Source organism: Motacilla alba, chromosome 21 (genome assembly GCF_015832195.1).
Source record: "Motacilla alba alba isolate MOTALB_02 chromosome 21, Motacilla_alba_V1.0_pri, whole genome shotgun sequence".
Lineage (NCBI taxonomy): Eukaryota > Metazoa > Chordata > Aves > Passeriformes > Motacillidae > Motacilla > Motacilla alba.
The window spans coordinates 531920-551194 of record NC_052036.1 but is presented as its reverse complement, the minus strand read 5'-3'; the positions used below and the strand labels follow the sequence as shown (position 1 = coordinate 551194).

General features: G+C 46.3%; 3 protein-coding genes across 25 annotated transcripts in view; all 3 read left to right on the top strand.

Moving 5' to 3' along the window:
* KIF1B (kinesin family member 1B) overlaps positions 1-5213 on the top strand; it is a 76729-nt gene extending 71516 nt beyond the window's left edge. For all 23 annotated transcript variants that reach the window (XM_038159823.1, XM_038159822.1, XM_038159810.1 and 20 more), the window contains one exon: positions 626-5213. In XM_038159823.1, coding sequence (XP_038015751.1) covers positions 626-668 — 43 coding nt within the window. In that variant the 3' untranslated portion in view covers positions 669-5213. The remainder of the gene's footprint in view (positions 1-625) is intronic.
* Positions 5214-5979: 766 nt separating this feature from the next.
* On the top strand, positions 5980-15643 carry PGD (phosphogluconate dehydrogenase). Its single transcript, XM_038159833.1, has 13 exons — positions 5980-6130; positions 6470-6545; positions 6964-7143; positions 7280-7345; positions 8417-8535; positions 9557-9626; positions 9983-10117; positions 10537-10726; positions 12582-12712; positions 13186-13319; positions 13642-13741; positions 14675-14797; positions 15330-15643. Exons 1-13 carry the CDS (start codon positions 6123-6125, stop codon positions 15447-15449), a joined length of 1452 nt encoding a protein of 483 aa, XP_038015761.1. The 5' UTR covers positions 5980-6122; the 3' UTR covers positions 15450-15643.
* A 991-nt stretch (positions 15644-16634) lies between these two features.
* CENPS (centromere protein S) lies at positions 16635-18870 on the top strand. The gene is made up of 5 exons (XM_038159835.1): positions 16635-16723; positions 16831-16954; positions 17305-17338; positions 17550-17616; positions 18373-18870. Exons 1-5 carry the CDS (start codon positions 16676-16678, stop codon positions 18526-18528), a joined length of 429 nt encoding a protein of 142 aa, XP_038015763.1. The 5' UTR covers positions 16635-16675; the 3' UTR covers positions 18529-18870.
* Positions 18871-19275: the final 405 nt, after the last annotated feature.

The window sequence follows — 19275 nt, the reverse complement described above, 5'->3', positions numbered from 1 at the left end:
AAAAACCCCCAGAAGAATCAGAAAACAAACCAGCCCTGTATTTCAGGAGCTGCAGGGGCTGTTGTTTTGGCTTGTGGTGTTCTAAACAGTCCAGTTTGAACATGTGTGGGGTGCTACATTTGGAGACCACAAGATGGTTTCCTTGTATTGCCATTTTACAAATTTATAGAGTTTCCTACTTCCTCTGTGCTGGACTACCTTTTTAGGCTCTTGATTATGAGCTAAAGCAGAAATTATGCTCCCTTTTGTAACTTCTCTGGCAGCCTTTCCATTATCACAGACAGCCCCTGCTTGCTGGACACATCTTACTCCACTGCAGTAGCTCTTCCTTTCAGCAAAAACCCCCAAATACTGAAAAACGAAGCTGTTACCATACAGCATCAAATAATTTCTGAACAGTTAAGCCCTTAAATGATCCCTTCTCCCATTAAAGAAGCAGAACAGAGAAGTGAGAATTCTTTCTCATTACAGCCCTGGATACGTTTTACTTTCTTAACATATGGAGCAAACTAGGACTGTACCAAAGAATTAAAAAAAAAAAAAAAAAGCGGATAAACTTTGAGGAGGGAGGAAAAATGAACTTTCAGAATTCACCAACTACTTTTTCCCTTTTTTTTTTGTGCAGGTCCAAGCTGGCTCGAAGACGCACGGGCCAGATGAAGTACTGAGTCCATGTAATGTTCTCATCTGTTCTGCCCACTCACCTTCCCATAGATAGTGTTACCTCTCATTTTCTCTTTGTGATTCTTGACGGTTTCTCTTGTATGTAATCCTGTGGCTTAACATCCCCCACCTTCCCCACTCCTTCAGCACATTTTCTAGGTATTCTAACCCTACCTTGTTTCTTTTCACCTGTACCTGAATTGTACTAGTAGCATGTGGCCAAACAAAAAGAGAAAGAAAAAAAAAAAATCAAAAAAATTGAGTGATTATGCACGACTCTAAAAAGAAAAAAAAATTCCTATAACAATTGTTTTCCCATTTCAACTGCCCTTTTGGTGTCTGTCCCACTGTCCACTGTCTGTCTAGACTGCTACAGGGTTTCCATTCAATTCGTGACTTGGCAGTGGTCATTGGTTCCCTCAGGGCAAAGTTCCAATGCCAGGGAAAGATAAATTGTTTAATGGAGACATTACCCAGCCAGGAACTGCAATAGCTCCTCAGGCTTTCTGGATCCAGCCTCGAAGTTAAACTCTGAAAAGCTGATATTGGACAAATCTATCTGGACAGACTGGATTTTGGACTTTGTGCAAGTTTCTAAATTTCCAGGGTCCAGCAGGCTAAGGCACGAGCTAGGAAAAGTTAGGGAACAAACCAGGAGGGGCTGGCTAGAACAATCTGCCTTTAAACTCTTGCTGTGGGGGTTGCAGGTGAACAGTGCTTGGGTTTAATTCTTTCCCAGAAGAGTTTCCATCAGCACACACTCCTCAGCCTCTGAACTGAGCTGAGCAGACTGTGCTGATATGAGGGAAATAGACCACAGACTGAAACATGAGATAAAATCCCAAAAATTTCAGATGCTCAAGCGGTGTATTTGACAGATGGGGAGTGTTAAATAGAAATGAAAGTGCAGTTGGTCCCTGGATCACCATGGAGGGCAGATCCCCTCTTCCTGCTTTTAGTCCTGACTTCCAAGTTCTGCAGGACCAGTTCTCACCTCTCTGGGGAAGGTTTAGGACTCCCGTGGCTGTGTCAGGGTAGCAGCTCTGCAGCGTTGTTCCCAAGGGCCCGTTTGTGCATCCCTAACCTGTAATGCTCCCGTGTCACCCCCCTGTCCATGGAGCACCCAGGGTCTGGGGCACACTTCCTAGGCCCAGCACCTGCAGAGTTCTCAGGGAGCCACAGGACACTTTGAGTTCCTTTTGAAAAACTGCCAAGTGTCTCCTAATTTCCCTGCTGCAGTTTTCATCAGCTAAAGCCCACTGTTCAGAGTTAACCCTTCTGAGGAACAGACCAAGTGGATTCTGTCCTGGTCAGTGGTATGTCATAATTGGCTTCTTGGACGTCAGCTGGGTGGTGTCAGTTCTTGACCCTCAGTGTAAGTTCCTGTGGCCAAAGCTTTGGTCCTTGCCCCAAGAAAGAAGAGCAGAATGAATTTCCTTTTGGGGACGTGAACTCCCCTGTCTCAGTCAGGTGTTGGGGAGGTTGGGGATGTTGTGTGTTCTTTCCTGCTGTGTTATCCTTTCTTGCTGTACCCAGGGCACTGGTAGGGCTGGCTGTGGTCCTGGGCAGAGGGAAGGGATTTCCTCTGGAGGCTCCAGCCTCGCAAGGCAGAGGTGACAGGTTTGTCCACCTCTGGCAGCAGGCACACCAGGCACGGTGCAGGCCAGGAGACTCGTTTGGGTGCAGGCTGGGCAGGCTGTGCTCGGGAGCTCCGTGGGACTGGAATCTGCTGAGAAAGGGCTTTGCTCTGTGGCTGCATCTGTTGCACTGTGCGCTGCAATCTGCTGCTCCGAGCGCTGCAGGGCACAGTGAGACCTCCTGGCAGCCTGGAAGGCAAAGGAGCAGGGAGGTGGAGCTGACACTTGCTGGGACACACCTTTACATATCTCGAGGTAGTTCTTAAGCTGACTCATATGCTCAAGCTGTCTCTGTGGTCCTCAGATTTATTTCAGAACTGGAAGCCAGAGTGAGGGAGCATCCTGGGGACCCAGGAGCATCATAGGGATAGGGTTTTGCTTTTTTTGGTTTTTTTTCCCTTTTGTTTTTGTCTTGTTTAACTGTGTGTGACTCTTAATACAGTGATGATATTCCTTTGTTATGCAATGATGATAAAGCACTTCCAGTGTGTGGATAAAACTGCTTGTCCTGCAGGAAGGCTCCTCACACTGCAGCTAAGCTGATCTCAAGAATTAGGTTAATTCTAAGCATTAAGTTATTGCTGCCATCGCCACTGTTTATAGTGACAGTGGAACCTGTTTGAGGAGGCAGAGTGATTGAGCTGGTGGTAGGTTGTGACACACTGAGAGCATTTTAGCTTGTATCTGTTTCTTTTTTTTAACTAGAAGAAAGCTAGTTTTCTAAGTCTTTGCTTTGGATAAACCAGAGAATGAACCGAGTGGTTACAGGCATTGCACAAAATCATGATAAGGGATCTTCATTTAAAAGCAGGAAGAGACAGATGCTGATTTTACAGAGAGCTTGAAGTGTTACAGTTTTTGCATAAATGTCACTCTTCTGTCTTAAAACTCCAAGCAAATTCTGGTGACTTGAGGTCTGAGGATAATGGATCACCAGAAGAGCAAAAGTCTGGTTTTAAGCATCAGCATCTCTTAAAGCTGCATAATCTGTAACAAACTAGGTCCTTGTTGTGTGGAGTTCACGTGGGCATTCCTGTTTTCAGGTCTGACATAAAGGCAAAGTTTTCCTGCAATTACTGAAGCCTGCTTTGAGACATTGGGGTTTCTCTACTTAAAACTGGACTGAAACCAGCCCAATTTTCTTTAAAGAGATATCAAACCAAACAAATAAACAAACAAAAAAGTGAATTTCCATTCACTTCAAAGCTTAGCCCAACATGTTAGAAATTTGTTTTTGGAAACAGAATGAGGAAGGACAAACATGCTAAGTTGCCTTCTCCTGACACTCCACAGCCCATTCTTGGTTGGCTGCTGTGTGTGTGTGGAGTCCCAGAGTCAGACAGCTCTGGGGGCTCAGCCTCTGTAGAGGAGGCATCCTGCAGTGGGCCTGCCAGCCCCTGAGGACACGCACCAGCAGGGAGCTGGGTGGGCATTCCCTGGGAGGAGCGAGTGTCAGACCGTGCTCTGTTTGGGGTTTTATGTTCCTTGCCAAAAGGAAGGAGAAAACTCTCCTTTTTGTCCATTGAAAATCATGTTGGATCTTCCTGGGTATTGTAATATTAAGCTAAACCTCCTATAATGTGTTTTAGAAATGCACTTTAAGTACCTTTTTAAAGAAGATTCCTGTATTCTGGGAATATGGAAGAGAAGGGAGTACTATTTCCAGAGGGTATGATTTCCAGACTGCCTAGAAAAGGTTTTTTGTGTCAATGTCTAATAGTCCTGATTACTGATTAGCATGGTATTTCAAAGCAAAGACTTTACTTTTTGCTGCTTGTTATCTAATTTACAGGGATTTAATTTTATGTAATGTATTGTATATTTATACATCTGTAATTAATTGCACATTAGATAGGAAAGAGGATTAGCTTCGGTCTAACACCCACTGGTACTAAACTGCCTGTGCACGTGGATGTGCCCGTCCTCCTGCCCAGCCGAGCTGGTGGTGTTGATGCTGTGCTGGGTGCCGTGCTGAGGGTGCAGCTGGTGAGCTGCTGCTGGAGGAGGAAGGCTCCTGCTGCTGCCGGGAGGGCTCTGCTGGCTGTCCCCACAGATGGGCCCGCGCGTCACTGCCCCCGTCTGGGGCCTGGCTGTGCTGTCTGTAGCAGGATGTATTAACTTCGTGCTTCCTTGTTTCGAAACATCAGCTGTTCAAGAGCAGGACTGACTTTTGTTCAGAAGGCCATTTATGTGTTCAATGTATTTGAAATCAAAACCAGTCCAACACTAACCAGATGATTGCGTCCAATGTTATTTGGAACAGGATTTAAATTGCTGGGATCAGCTGTGTATTCAGAAAACTGGTGTGGAGCTCCTAAGTCTTCAGTTCTTAATGTTGCCAAGTGAGTGGGCTGCCCCTGAGCAGTGCTGAATTTTCCTCTTGCTTGCCTGGAAACCAGGGACTGGAAGCAGAGGGAGCCTGGAATGATCAGCACTTCCCAGGATCAGGTCTGAATTTTCCACTTTGCTTGTTCATATTTCATGTGCTGTTGGTTATGGCTCCTGAATTTGGACATCAGACATGCTGTTCACTGGAATACGTCCCTTGGAATTGCGGTCCCCATGTCCCTGTTAATCTCTCTGTACACAAGGTAAATGCTGTATAAGTGGCCTTCTTGAACAAATCTCTTTGCAAACTGATTTCATCCCAGCGAAGGAGTGTATCAGCAACACTGTACATTAATTTCAGGTTTTCATTTTCTTATTTTATTTTGTAAATATATCCGATATTTGGAGCTTGAGTATACAAAATGTAAATATAGTTCATGTATTTGTACTAATTCTGATCCATTTGCTGTATAGCCTTAGGTGTGCAATGCAGATATCTAACTGTGTATGGTAACCTTGCACCACTGAATTGTTAGTGAACGAGGTGAAACAATAAAGGTACAACCAGTGCATTAGCAGAGAGAATGAGTGCTCCTGTCATTATCATTAATTACTTGTATCTTATGTCGATTACTTGTTCTTAAAATCCGTGCTGAACAAGCCGATGCTTTAATGAAATTTATCTCGACTGCTCTTGAGAAAGAAGGGATGCCCAAAATTAAGGTGAACCAAAAACTTGATGGGCCAGGTTGCTGCGGGTCATCTTGTTTAGGAAATAACTTACATAGAATGTAATAGAAACTACGGTCTCGAGGTGTGTGTGCCCGATACACCGGAGCGAAGGTGGGGCAGCGGCTTTGTCCTGCTGGGATCCCTCGGTGCTGAAGGACGGGTTTGTCAAGTTTGGCCTGGCCGCACACAGACGCACGGGAAGCGGTGACAGCTGAGGGGCTGACTGCCGCCTAGGACGATGTTCAGCGCAGAATCGAAGCCAGTTAATAATAATTACTAATGACAATGTTCAGCGCAGAATCGAAGCCAGTTAATAATTGCTAATGACAAACTGCGCAGTTCCCGGCGGGACCAGGGGTGCTTATCGCTGGGAACACAGGCACAGCCGACGGCACGGGGCAGCTGCGCGGCTCCTCCGCGGGCGGGCGCGGCTCTCGGGGCTCCTCGGGCCTCGCAGGCGGCGGGGACAGCGGGGACAGCGCGGGGACAGCGCGGAGAGAGCGGGGACATCAGAGCGCGGGGCCCGGCCCGCACCCGCCGCGCCACTGCCGCTTTAAGGAGGCGTGGCCTCCAGACATCGGGCCATGGGCGGGGGGGCGGAGTCTCCCCAAGAGCCAATGGGCGCGCTCGGCCCCGCCCCGCCCCGCCCGCCGCTGATGAGAGGGAGCGGCGCGCGCCGCAGGCCGAGCCCGCAGAGCCCCGAGAGAACGGAGAGACCCGGAGAGACCCGAACAGAACCGGAGAGACCCGAACGCCGCTGCCATGGCCGAGTGAGAGCGGGGCGGGAGCGGGCCCGGTGTGGCGCGGTGTGGCGTGGCCGCGGTGCGGTGTGGTGTGGCCGCGGAGCGGAGCGGAGCGGTGCGGAGCAGCCGGCTCGCGGCGCCGGGAGGCCCCGGTGCGCTGTTTGCCGCGGGGGCTCTGCCCGGGGGCTCCGCACAGCCTCCATTCTGTGATCCGCTGCAGCGCCGGCTGACAGAATGAACTCGGCTCTCCATGTTCCTAGGAAGGGATGGGCTGCCCTGGCAGCTGCCCTGGTCAGAGCAGCCTGGCGGGTATGGATGCTACTGCCCGATCACTGCCAGTGACTTCCCTGTTCTTTCGCATTCCAGAGCTGACATTGCTTTGATTGGACTGGCCGTGATGGGTCAGAACCTGATTTTGAACATGAATGACCACGGCTTCGTGGTAAGTGAGGGAACAAATTGTTTAGGAATGCTGACTAGTAGCACTTGGGATTGGAGCTGAGCATTTCGTGGGTGCTTTCTCCCCGCAATTGTGATCGTTATTTCCTCCTTTTAGGTATACCCTGTGCTGGCCTTTGTCCTGTTTCCAGAGAAGAACAGCGGTGCGTGCCTGTACTCAGCTGGCACCTGATATGTTAATTATGCATGGCTTTTCCCTGAAGTTTGCCTTGGCCTTGTATTAACCACAGGTTCCCGAGGCACTTGCAAAGACGTGCTGAGCTCATCCCTGCCCTGTGCCTGTCACGAAGGTGGAAGTGGGAGAGCTCAGGATGCTGAACCTTGCTTGTATAATTTGTAGTCTGAGCTAAAGTTCCTGTTCCATTGGCAGCCTTTATTAACGTGTTTCCTTGCCCCCCCAGGTTTGTGCTTTTAACAGGACAGTTTCCAAAGTGGATGATTTCCTGGCTAACGAGGCCAAGGGAACCAAAGTGATTGGTGCTCACAGCCTGGAGGAGATGGTCTCCACGCTGAAGAAGCCCCGGCGCATTATCTTGCTGGTGAAGGCTGGCAGTGCAGTGGATGACTTCATCAATAAATTGGTGAGGCACACATTCATTCTACCTGAGACTTCGTGCTGTCTTTTGGAGGAGTTTCCTCTGGAAGTTCTCAGATATTCATCATTAGTGACGTTTTGAATGTATGGAGAAAACCTAAATGCTGATTTCTTTTTGGCAGGTGCCATTGCTGGAGACTGGAGACATCATAATTGATGGTGGGAATTCTGAGTATAGAGATACCACGGTAAGCCTGTTTGCTACCTGAAGTGAATGAATGAAATACACACAAATCTTCCACTTCTGATCATCAGAATAGTCAGTCAATAACTTGCTATCAGCCCTGTGCTCTGGAGAAGCCAAGCTGATTTCTGCAAAGCTAAATCATGCAGCCTATTAAAAAGCAATTAAGGACTGCACTATAACAATGTTTTTATAGAAATTACCCAGATCACCAGACAGTATTTCTTTCAACATGTTTTAAAGAGTGAAGGCCTTTAGAAAGCATCATTTTACAATCTTAGGGAGTTTTCAGGGAGCTTTATAAGTCTAAGGGTATTTATAGATTTGTTGCTATTTCTTAATCCTTTGTGATTGCAGGACAATCCAGCAAGGCAGAGCTGCTGGTTTGGCTGTTTTGGTAGTGGAAGCAGCAGAGTAATTATCTGCTTGGGAACAGGCTGTAACTGTGGAAGTTACAGAAGCTACATTAGCCTCTCTGGGGTGCTCAGGTGAAAATACTGCATTCAGGTTGATATTTCTAAATCTTAGAAGAGGAGCTCGTGTTGATCTTCCTGCTCTGCCATCCTGATCTTGGATAAGTGGGCTGGCCGTGCCGGAGTGAAGAGCTCAGTGCGGGTCAGCCCTTGGGGAGCTTGCAGCTCTCCTGGGGGATCTGGGCCTGTGCCTCTCTCGGCTCCGAGGCAGTTCCCTGCCCTTAGAGTTCTCTGTGCTTGCACCTGCACTCTGCAATGAACTCAGCAACTCCACCTTGGGCCTAATCTGCCTCCCCCACATCTTCACACAGAGCATGTGTCACCTGACACCTAATTCCAAGCCTTTTCTGGCCTCAGTGCTGCTCATGTCTGTCTGGTGCTTACAAGGACTTGTTTTCTCACCATGTCACTTTTGCAAGAATCCAAGCAACAGGAAGTTTCCTAATGCTCACTTTGGTGTATGAACAAGCTTTCTTAAGGTTGGCTTCTAGTACATCCAAAGCAGAACGAAAACCTAATTTTACATCTGAATTGCTAGCCTTTGTGTGTAAGGCTCTAGCATGAAAGGAAATTAAGTAGTGCTGCTCTGCTCTTTGTTCCAGAGGCGCTGTAAGGAGCTACAGGCAAAGGGCATCTTGTTTGTGGGAAGTGGAGTTAGTGGCGGGGAGGAGGGTGCCAGATATGGACCTTCTCTCATGCCAGGAGGAGCCAAGGAAGCCTGGTAAGCATGAACTACGACATTTTCTTGTTCAGAATGGTTTGCAACAATTCACATTGTGCTCTGAGGGAGGGAAAGAGGAGGGTGTGGGTGTGGAGAGAGCAAGATATGTTGCCATCTCACTTCCTCAAGGCTCCAGATTTCTCAACCTGGCTGGGGTCATGGGGCAGTGCTAAGCCTTCATGTAAGGCAGAACAAAGGCAGGCTTTTCTTCCAGGAATCCACAGGCAAAAGCATGACCTACAGACATCTGACGGGAGAAGGGAATTTTGTTTAAATTTTAGACAAGTATTATTTCTTATTTTTCTCTTCTGGGGCTGTACACACTCGGGAAGCTGCTAACCATGAATCAGGCAGCAGCAATTGGCCCTGTGACACATTATAAAAGGAGCCTCAGTACATGTTTGTACTACTATTGAATGCATCAGTTTATTTGCAAGTTTCTGCATGCTGCTGTGCTCATGCCTCAGTAAAGGACTGCACATCAATGCTCATATTAGACTTTATCCCTGGTTGCCCATTCTCTGTATAGATGTGGAAAGAAAAGGTGTGTCTAGGCTTTAAGGGAGCTTTAGTATCTCTTGAGTCCCTGTCCATTTGCATTAGTGTTTCATACCTGTATCAGCCTGTCCAAATTTGATGGCACAAAGCCATCAACAACAGTAAGTTTCTGCCCAATCATCTTTTCCCGTGATCAGCTAAGTTAGAACAGCTTCTGTGTTCCAATGGAGAGGATATCTGGGCTCCTTGAAGTGCATTATGCTTGTCTGTACAGTGTTGGAAGCATGACTTGATTGTTCCAATGTCTTGCAAACTGTCCAGTTGGGAAGAACATATTTAATTGACATTGCTGTGAGGGTGGGTTATCAGCCTGCCAAGTGCCCTCAGCCCAGGCTGCCTTTTGGCGGGTGTCAGAAGGAGGCATCATACCTCCTTCTGATAGATTCTGGTAGATTTTATTTGTTTTCTCTTGTGGTGTTGTATCCCCTGCCTGGCTGCTAAGGTGTATTCTTTCTCCCCACAGGCCCCACATCAAGACCATATTTCAAAGCATTGCTGCTAAAGTGGGATCTGGGGAACCTTGTTGTGACTGGGTAAATAGTCATCTGATACTGACCCTAACTTGGGGTTAGAGCCATGCTTAGGCAGTTTGGTTGCTGAAGCTCAGGGATGTTTGTCCACAATAAGCACAGCACCGTCAGTGGCTGATGTTCTGGCTGTGTTCATTTCCAATCTCCCATCCCTGGTAACTCATACCGTGCAATGGAAAGACAAAGTTTTGTGGCTGGGTCATGTGCTGGGGGAGCTAAAAGGACCTGTGACCCACTGGTTTCAGTTAGCACTGTCTTTGATTCCCTCCTTTAGGCAGAAGGAAGCCATGGGCAGGTATTAAACACTGGAGGTGATGACGAAGCTCTTGCTGAGGGGATTTTTGGATGTTTCTGAACAGGTGGGAGAGGAAGGAGCTGGACATTTTGTGAAGATGGTGCACAATGGGATTGAGTATGGAGACATGCAGCTGATCTGTGAGGCCTATCACCTGATGAAAGATGTGGTGGGCATGGAGCACGATGAGATGGCAAAGGTGATTTGCAGTTTTTACTGTCTTTCCTTTTTTTGTGCCGTGGTGTCTGTCTGCCCCTGGTGAGGTGCTGGGCTGGGGTAAAGCTGCTGCATGTACATGAAGTGAATTTTTCTGACATGCCTCCTGCAAGGGTGGTACAATATTCCTCCTGAGCTTTCCATGAGATAGGAGCAGTGAGCACAGACAGCTGAATGCTTACAAAAGTTGTCTAAACCTCTTCCCATGCTATAGTTGATTTCTCTCCAGGAAGCACCTTCATGTACAGAGATGTGAACTACCTTGCCTGAAAAGAGCTAGTGAAACACTGAGCATTGTAATCAAGCAGGCAAAATATATACATTAATTGATTAAAAGATGTAGTAGAGACATAGCAAATTGCACTGTGTATGAATATGTATATACTTTTTCTCCTTTTTCAGGTATTTCAGGAGTGGAATAAGACAGAGTTGGACTCTTTCCTGATTGAGATCACAGCCAATATTCTCAAATTCAAAGACAGTGATGGCAAATACCTTCTCCCAAAGATCAGGGACAGTGCAGGGCAGAAAGGCACGGGGAAGTGGACAGCCATTTCTGCCCTGGAGTATGGAGTCCCGGTCACACTCATCGGTAACTGGTGCTTTCATCTTTCCTACCCCCATGTACCACATCACAGTAAGGAGCAGGGGAAAGCAGTCTCAGCAGTGAGCCCACAGTGGGGCTGGGCTGGCAGCAGAGGCTCTTGTAGGTGTAGCTGTTCCAGCTTTTCTGCCCTGACAGCTGCTCCCGGGTGTTTTTGCTGGGCTTGTCTTTACCCTGTTCCTTCAATGCTGGCGATCCTGCTGTGTCCCTGGTGTCTGCAGTGCTGTGAGGACTCAGTGATGTTCAGGGGAACGTTGAGGGCTGTGCTCAGTGTTGTATTGCAGGGGAGCTGGAACACATCTGCAGCACATTCAGAGTGCCCTAATACCACAGGTCCAGAGCAAGCTTCCCACTGAGTAAATCAGATGAGTCAGAAGGTTCTGTGCTCTCAGATTTGCTTTCATTTCCATGCTTTCTCTACCTCCTTTTCCTTTGCATTGGCTGCTCGAGTCCAGAAGAAAAATTACATTCAGTAGCTAAAAGTAACTGCAGTGTAGCTGTCAAAGAAACATGGCTGCATTCCAGCAGCAAAACAAGTTCTCTAAATGGTTTTAATGTTCTACCGCAGCTGTAGTCCTTCAGTTCTAGGCTTGAAACAGTGTTTCCTGCTTGTACTGCTAATATTCTCCTCTTTGGGGTGCTTGCAAAGATCAAGGGTGGAGGAGACACTCCCTGGTGAGTGCTGTGCAGTGCCAGGCAGCATTGTTAGGTAATGGCTGATAGGGAAGTGTGTGCCATAGTCCTTGTGCAAACGTGGCCACTCTCAGGGCAGTTACTGTGTGGTTTTACTGCATGAGCATGACTTGCAAACTTCTGCTTGTAAAAGCATAAAAGCAGAGTCATGCTACTCCTGCTTTGTCCTGATTTTCCTACCATGCTGCTCCTCCCCACTGGAGAAGGAAGTTTTTGCAGAAATGGAAATTAGCCTGTTCTGATTTAGGTGTGATATGTCTTCCTGCTGTAGGGAGGATCCAGACTCTTGTGAAAACATTACTCACTCTTTTTTTAAAATTGTTGTTGATTTTGCAATGTGTTTTTGTTTTTTTTTTTTTTTTTTTTTTTTTTTTTTTTGATATAACACAACTCAAAGGGTGGAACAAAATGACAGTATGAAGACTTGCCTCTCCTTCTATCTTTGAAAAGCAAGCTTTTTCTCCCTCATTTTACAATACTGTCTTTATTTGCAAACAAGTACAGCTTAAACCAGCTTGATTAGGAACTCCCTGAGCCAGCCTGACAGATGATATTTAGTAACCTGTTTAGTGATGTTAGAAAACATTCTTATGGACTTCTGAATACTAGTGCTAGGGGCCTACCAGATTTATGAATCTTATTTCATCCTATAAGTTAACCTACTGATTTAGTCTTGATTTTAATTGCCCTTATTTTGCATGTGTGCCTTTTAAAGCACATCGAGTTAATGTAAGCTGGCACTCAAGGAACAGCTTTTTATCCTAAAAGCATGATACAATACTTGGTGAAGTCTTCAGCCTCGCTGTTCCCTAGATTGCAGTGCAACACTGTCTGTCTCTGCTAGCTAGGAGAGGATTTTAAAGTAAATTCTCAAAATTGAGAGCTGGTAAATGTTCCTGAGGATAAATTTTCATGTGGATGACTCGTGGCTTTTTTCTTTATCATTTGAAAGCTGTAGGTTGTACTCAGTGGTTGTACTGAGTGGCAGTGTTGCCCCTCAGGAGTGCTGTTGGAATAATTCATTTGTGCCCCAGTTATTTCACTTGTGTACATGGCTCATCACTCAGTGACACTGCGTGGTGCTTGAGTATGTCAGACATGAGCAGGGATGCCCAGCTTTCTGATCTCCTCTTTCCTGCCATACCCCAAGGTGAAGCTGTGTTTGCACGCTGCCTGTCTTCCCTCAAGGATGAGAGAGTGCAGGCCAGTAAGCTGCTGGAAGGGCCCAAAGTGGCTCAGTTCAGTGGGGACAAGAAGGCCTTCCTGGAGGACATCCGCAAGGTGAGCCCTGTGCAAGGTTAGAGCGGGTTTGGGATCTGTGAACCCTGGGGAGGAGCTCGTGTTCCTGTTTCATGGCAACTGGTGCCAGCTTTCAGCACTGTGCGTTGTCTCCTGAGGTCCACAAAACATAATGTGACCCATTCCTAACCAAAGGAGGCTTAGGAAGGATCCAGAAGGAATCCAACTCTAAGCCATGGTGGGCAGAGACACCTACATGGGGCACAGAGATCATAATTCAGGCACAGGAGCTTGTCCACCCCTCAACACTCCTGCCTTTGCCTGAGTATTGCTCTCTTGAGCTCTCTCTGTTGAAACCAAACTTTCCAACGGGAAAGGATATTTTGTTTCTCAAATAACTGGAATGTTGCTACTGTAGTCATCCCTGTTGAGATGTGGGCTGAGCAGAGTATCCTGTGAAGTTTGTTGTTCAACTTTGTGAGACGCCTCTTGGAATGAATTTGATTTTTTTTTAGGCCCTGTATGCTTCCAAGATTATCTCATATGCTCAAGGCTTCATGCTGCTGAGACAAGCAGCCAAAGAATTTGGCTGGACACTGAATTATGGTGGGATTGCACTGATGTGGAGGGGAGGCTGCATCATCAGAAGGTAATTGAGATGAGCAGGTAACCTGGCTGCTGAGGGGAGAAGAGCATAAACTTTGCTTATGAAGTGCTTGGCTGACAATTCTAGAGGTTTCATTGGAAAATCCATGGAGTTACTCTGCTGGTAATATTCTGAGAGGCTGTAGACAGCACTAGGGGTTGCTAGATAAACCCACTATTCTGGTGGCTTAACTGCTGAAATTTTTTTTTGTCTTTGCCATGTTTGGAATCTTAGTCTGACTGAGCCAAGTTTTGGCACTGTAAATTTTGAATTCGGGGCCTTTTTTGGAAGCTGTGATATTTATTCCTGGTTAACTTTTGCCTAGTGTGTTCCTGGGAAAAATCAAAGATGCTTTTGATCGAAACCCTGAGCTCCAGAATTTGCTGTTGGATGATTTCTTTAAGAGAGCTGTAGAAAACTGTCAGGTAAGTTCCAAGGAAAGGAGAGCATAAAACCAATAATTTACAGTCAGGACTGTCATGGTTTTTCTCTTTGATACTGACCAAGCTACGATTGGAAACTGAAGGTTCCCATTTTACTGGTACAGAAGAGCCTTAGGCAGAAATCCAGCAATTCAGGAGGACAGTAGTATGAGGAAAAAAGGCCTGGCCTGTGTGAACAGTCTGTTCACTGCCCTGTGTCTGGTGCCTGCTGTGCAGTTGGATTTCAGCTGAGCAGGCCATGAAGCTCTGTTCCAGTACCATTGTTTGCAGCAGCCCCAGAACAACAGCTCCAGACCCACCCATTCTTTGGCCTGTGTCTGTGCAAACACTGTCCTGATCGGAGGGAGCTGCCGGGTGAATTAAAACCACATTATCTGGCCAAAAAAGAGGTCTCATATTATCATTAGTAGTTATTGTAACTGAATCTGAATATTCCATGCAGATTACTAGACCAGATGAGCAGTTGAACGGAGGATTATCCCTGTCTGTCTGAAGTGTCAGTGCTGTCCTCTTGGGCCCTTGGGCAAGCTTTGTTCTGTGCTTGGTGAGAGGTCCTGGAAGTGCCTCAGAGCTCAGAACGTTCCCCTCAGAACATCCCCACTGAGTTCATGCTTTTGAGATGCTCTGACCATGTTTATGTGAAAGAACATCATCCTTGCTTGAGGCTGTGGTTTGTCTGCATGTCTCACTGTTCCCATCCTGCTGTTAACTCTCTTACTTGCCATTATTTTAGATCAGCCTCGTTTATGTAAAATCAGGAATCTGCTGCTGCATTTGCTCAGACTTGGTTATGAGATTTCACAGACTGGGAAACAGCACACACAGTTGTACTGGAGTAGTTCATGTGCCTGCACGTAGCTCTGAGCCAGCATAAAACTGATCCGTTTCCTTCTCCCCCCTTTTCCTCTCCCCCAGGAGGCCTGGCGCCGTGTGATCAGTACTGGGGTGCAGATTGGAATCCCTATGCCCTGCTTCACTACAGCACTTTCTTTTTATGATGGGTACAGGCATGAGATATTGCCAGCTAACCTGATTCAGGTAGGTACTGCAATCTCATCATGGTGTTATTTAAATACTGCTTTAAAGGTCTCAATGGCAAGATGTCCTAATCATTCACAGTACAGGTTTCCCAATATTTCTGTTGTACTGGAATTCATGTCAGTGAAGTACTTAGAGACAGCTGGATAAAGAACACCAGAGATATTGGTATGGCAGCGCCCTGTGTTTGTATTCCTCCTGTGAACCAGGGTCATGATATCTTTGAACCCAAATGGTTTGTAGAGAAGGATCTTTGAATGTTTGGTTGTATGGAAATGCTTGTTTTTAGATTAGTACCAAGCAGAAATCCTGTACTTGTGTTTCTACAGAACTCTTAATTTAATTATTAGATACTAGTACATTTTTCATTGCAGTGGTTTTGCTAATAATGAGAAAATAATTTTGAGTGTTATAATACTGAAGTCCAATCTTATTTCTGCTATTCCTCATTAGGTAACAGTAGGGGCAACTCCTAGAACTCCTGTGATACTGACATTTGTGTGTCTGGTTTGTCTGTGTGTTCCCATTCCAGGCTCAGCGTGATTACTTCGGTGCACATACATATGAATTATTATCAAAGCCAGGGGTATTTATCCATACTAACTGGACAGGCCATGGAGGAAACGTGTCCTCTTCTGCCTACAATGTCTAATGGAAATCCTTCCACTTGGAGCCCAGATACTGTAGATCTCCAACATTTCTTCTAGAATATCACTTTTTACTGTACTCCACTAGAACTTGTGTTTGGACACTTTTGTAATAACTTGGGGGTGTATTTCATACCTATGTGTATATCTCTCTACATGTATCATATAAGAAAACTAAATAAATTTAGTTATAAATGTATTGAGGTGTTTTCTTTCCACTGGTGCTGGCCAAAACTAGGTAAAATGTTTTTGTGCACTCATTAATAGAATTTATAGACCTGTTGGGTTTATAGTATTGTAGTGTATAAATTCCCAGGGATCAAGACAGAGATGACTGCAGTTCAGGCGCTGCTGAGATGGAGAGTGGCAGGCAGCACAGGAACTTATGCAAGGTTCCAGGCAGCTAAAGGCCATTCTTCCATTGCCATGGTTTATTCCTAACAGGAAGGCAGTAGCTTGGCTCTCACAGATTTAATTCCTGGGCATTCAGCTGCTCAGTCTGTCACACTGAGCTCCCGGTGCTTTTGGTGAAGGGTGGGATGGGCCATGGAGAAACAAAACTCATACTCCTGTCACCGTTCTCCCTCCCACCGTTGTTCTCAGTTTTAAGCTCTGGCATAACCACTTTGCATTGTTGTGTGCTTGCACTTTTCTTCCCCAGATCCCCCTGATTCTTTGCCTCTTCTTCCACCAGGGCAATTAAAAGTACCCACACAAACAAGCAAAGTTGGCTCTATTTTATATCCTCTCCCCGCAATGCTACTGCCAGTCATCTTCAGGACATCTGAAAATTCACCTGGGTGTCTGAACCTTTTTCTTTCTCAAAACCTGTTAAATTTTTGCTGTGCACACTGATTTTTATATTATTTTTTGGCCATATATATTTCTGCTAAGACAGCTACTTAGTCACTATTTGAATATCTGTATAAGGTAAAATGCAACTTTCAACTCAAGGTACCTTTCCTGCAGATCACGCAGTAAGATTTGGGAGTTCTGTGGAACGAAAGCGGGTGACAGCGACGCCCGCTCACGGCGCCCCTCACGGAGTCCCCTCACGGAGTCCCCTCACGGAGTCCCCTCACGGGCTCCCCCTCACGGAGTCCCCTCACAGGGTCCCCTCATGGGCTCCCCTCACGGCTCCCCCTCACGGCGGCGGCCCCGCCCCGCCCCGCCCCGCCCCGTCCCGCGCGCCGGGCGGGAAGCGCCAGGGCGGGAGATCGTGAGGGCAGCGATGGCGGCGGCCGGCGGCGAGCAGCAGCAGCAGCAGATGCTCACACAGGTACCGAGCGGCACTCGGGGGCCGAGGCCGTCAGCGGCCGTCACCGCCTTCGGTGGTTCGGGGCGAGGCCGGTGTGTCACTGCCTGCCCCTGCCTTGGTCCCCGCAGAGGCTGAAGGCGGCGGTTCACTACACGGTCGGGTGCCTGTGCCAGGAGGTGGAGGAGGACAAGGACGTGCAGTTCAGCAAGCAGAGCATCGCAGCCATCTCGGAGATCACCTTCCGGCAGTGCGGTACAGCTGGGTCACCTCGAGCTGCCTCGAGTTACCTGGGTTACCGCAGCGTTCCGTGTCCGTTCAGGAGCCGGCGCTGGAGGCACAGGGCTTCAAAAACCATAGCACCCAGCTCGGTGTCACCGGGGCATTCTCTTGCATTTTTAGTTTTTAAGTACAAGAAATACTAGTTCGACTTTTCAGACATGAAAAAAGCGTTTAGGTATATTGTGTGGCTACCTGCTCGTGTACGAGTGGTGCCCAATAGCCAGCTATGGTCACTTCTCATTACTGACTCGGATAACTTGTGTATTGTGTATCTCTTCCCACTCAGTGTTTTAAAATATATGACATCTTTGTGTTTTCTCTAGAAATCTTTGCAAAAGACCTTGAAATGTTTGCAAGGTATGCACTGATTTTTACAAAGGCTTTCCTTTTTTTTGTGTTAGCTCCTAGATAATCTTTAAAACACATCTTGTAATTCAAGCTTTTAAAAGGCTGCTTAAATTGTGTGTGAAGTTATGAAACAGAAATTCCCTGTAGGTACTTTTTGATCTTGGCCTCTTATGGTAACTGTTGGCAAAAATGTTAAGGAGTATTTTTTGATGTTATGCAGGCATGCAAAACGAACCACAGTCACTACAGAAGATGTGAAGCTTTTGGCTAGAAGAAGCAATTCTTTGGTGAGATGCACTGTATTTTCTGTCTCGCAACATTCTTAAACCAATTAATTCCTAAAATTAACTTAATTCCTTAATTTTCCTTAATTGATTTGAATGAAGGTTATACATGGTGAAGCAACTGTTGCATAAGCAATTTCGCTGTCTTCTGAGGTAGATAGGCAGAATCCAGTGATTTTAAAATTTTCGTCTTTCTTTGCTTCACTCTGCCTCACTGTGGTGAGGTGGAACACAGATCTGGTTGCAGTTCAAGCAGCAGTGCTCTCGTTGCGCCAGGGCTGCTGAAGTTCCAAGTTCAAAAGTGCAATAAGCAGACACTTGAATCACTTTGCTTTTTCCTGATGTTGTGTTTCTTTGTTTTAGCCTAAGGTCAGGAATAGCTTGACTCTGCCTCAAGGTGCTGAGTCTCCCAACATAATGCAGGGATCACAGGATCACTGTATTCCCTCCTGTGCTGATCCACAGGATGTTCAGTGGATAAAACTCACTAATCTGTTAAGATATGCCTGTTGATCCATGAAAAATGCTTCCAATACTAATTTTACTTTCATGTAAGGAGATTTTTTTTCTTTCAATACATGATTTGAAATACACAATGTGAACTTGCCTGAGAAGGCAAAGTAAATGTTTTTGTAGTCTCTCATTTTTCTTGTACTAAGAATTTGCCCTGTCAATTTCTCTTCAGTATTTCTTTCTAATGTCTTGTGAATGAATGAAGTTCCTCAGCAGAGGGCTGATTGTTTGGCTTATTGTTCCCAGCTCAAATATATCACTCAGAAGAGTGAAGAGCTTGCATCAAGTAACACGGAGCAGAAGGAGAAGAAGAAAAAGAAGTCCAGTGCAGCTAAGGGAGAGAGAACTCCTGGGGAACAAGAAGCAGCTGTGACTGAAAATGAAGACTCCAACATGGCATGATTTGTCTTTCCAGTAACGTTTCAGGTCATTTTCTCTTACTGAGCTAGAGAAACCACACTTAGCCTATTTATCTTGCAGGTTAGCTCCAGTAATGAATCTTTAGCTTTAGAGAATGTGAATCTTTAGCATTTAGTGATTGTGATTGGATTTTTATTGTTCCAAAAATGATGTCTGTCAGAATTCAGTAAGCTTACAGTCAAAGTGCCTTAATTGCTCACAAAAGGTATCTGTTATTAAAATACTTTAAATAAAGAAATTGAAATAGGCCATTCTCACTGAACCATAACTCAGTATGTGCAACACCCTTCATTCTGCTACCTTCTCTAGTAAAAATTTCTCTTCTTTGACTTTTTCCTTGCTTCCAGTTTTGCTATTTTTGCACCTACATTTTGAATATTTTGTCGTTGTGACAGTTAAAGGTGCTTTGTGTCATTTCCCAGCTCCAGCACTGCAGGGTGCAGTTGGCACTGCCAGTAATTCCCTTTTCCAGGTGGCACCGTGGCTGCAGGATCCCACTGCCCTCTGCTGGGCTGCCAGAGCCCTACCCAGTGCAAATGAACTTACCAAGAATGAAAACCATTAGCCAAAGGAAGAGGATTCCAGGGGTAGCACAGCCATCCATGCGACTGCAGAAAGACTGGACATAAAAAGCTTGCAGTAAGTACCTGTCCCACACCAGGAACCTTTTCACCTGCCACGGCCTATAATGTTACAATCTGAACACGGTCAGAAGCAGAACAGACAAAA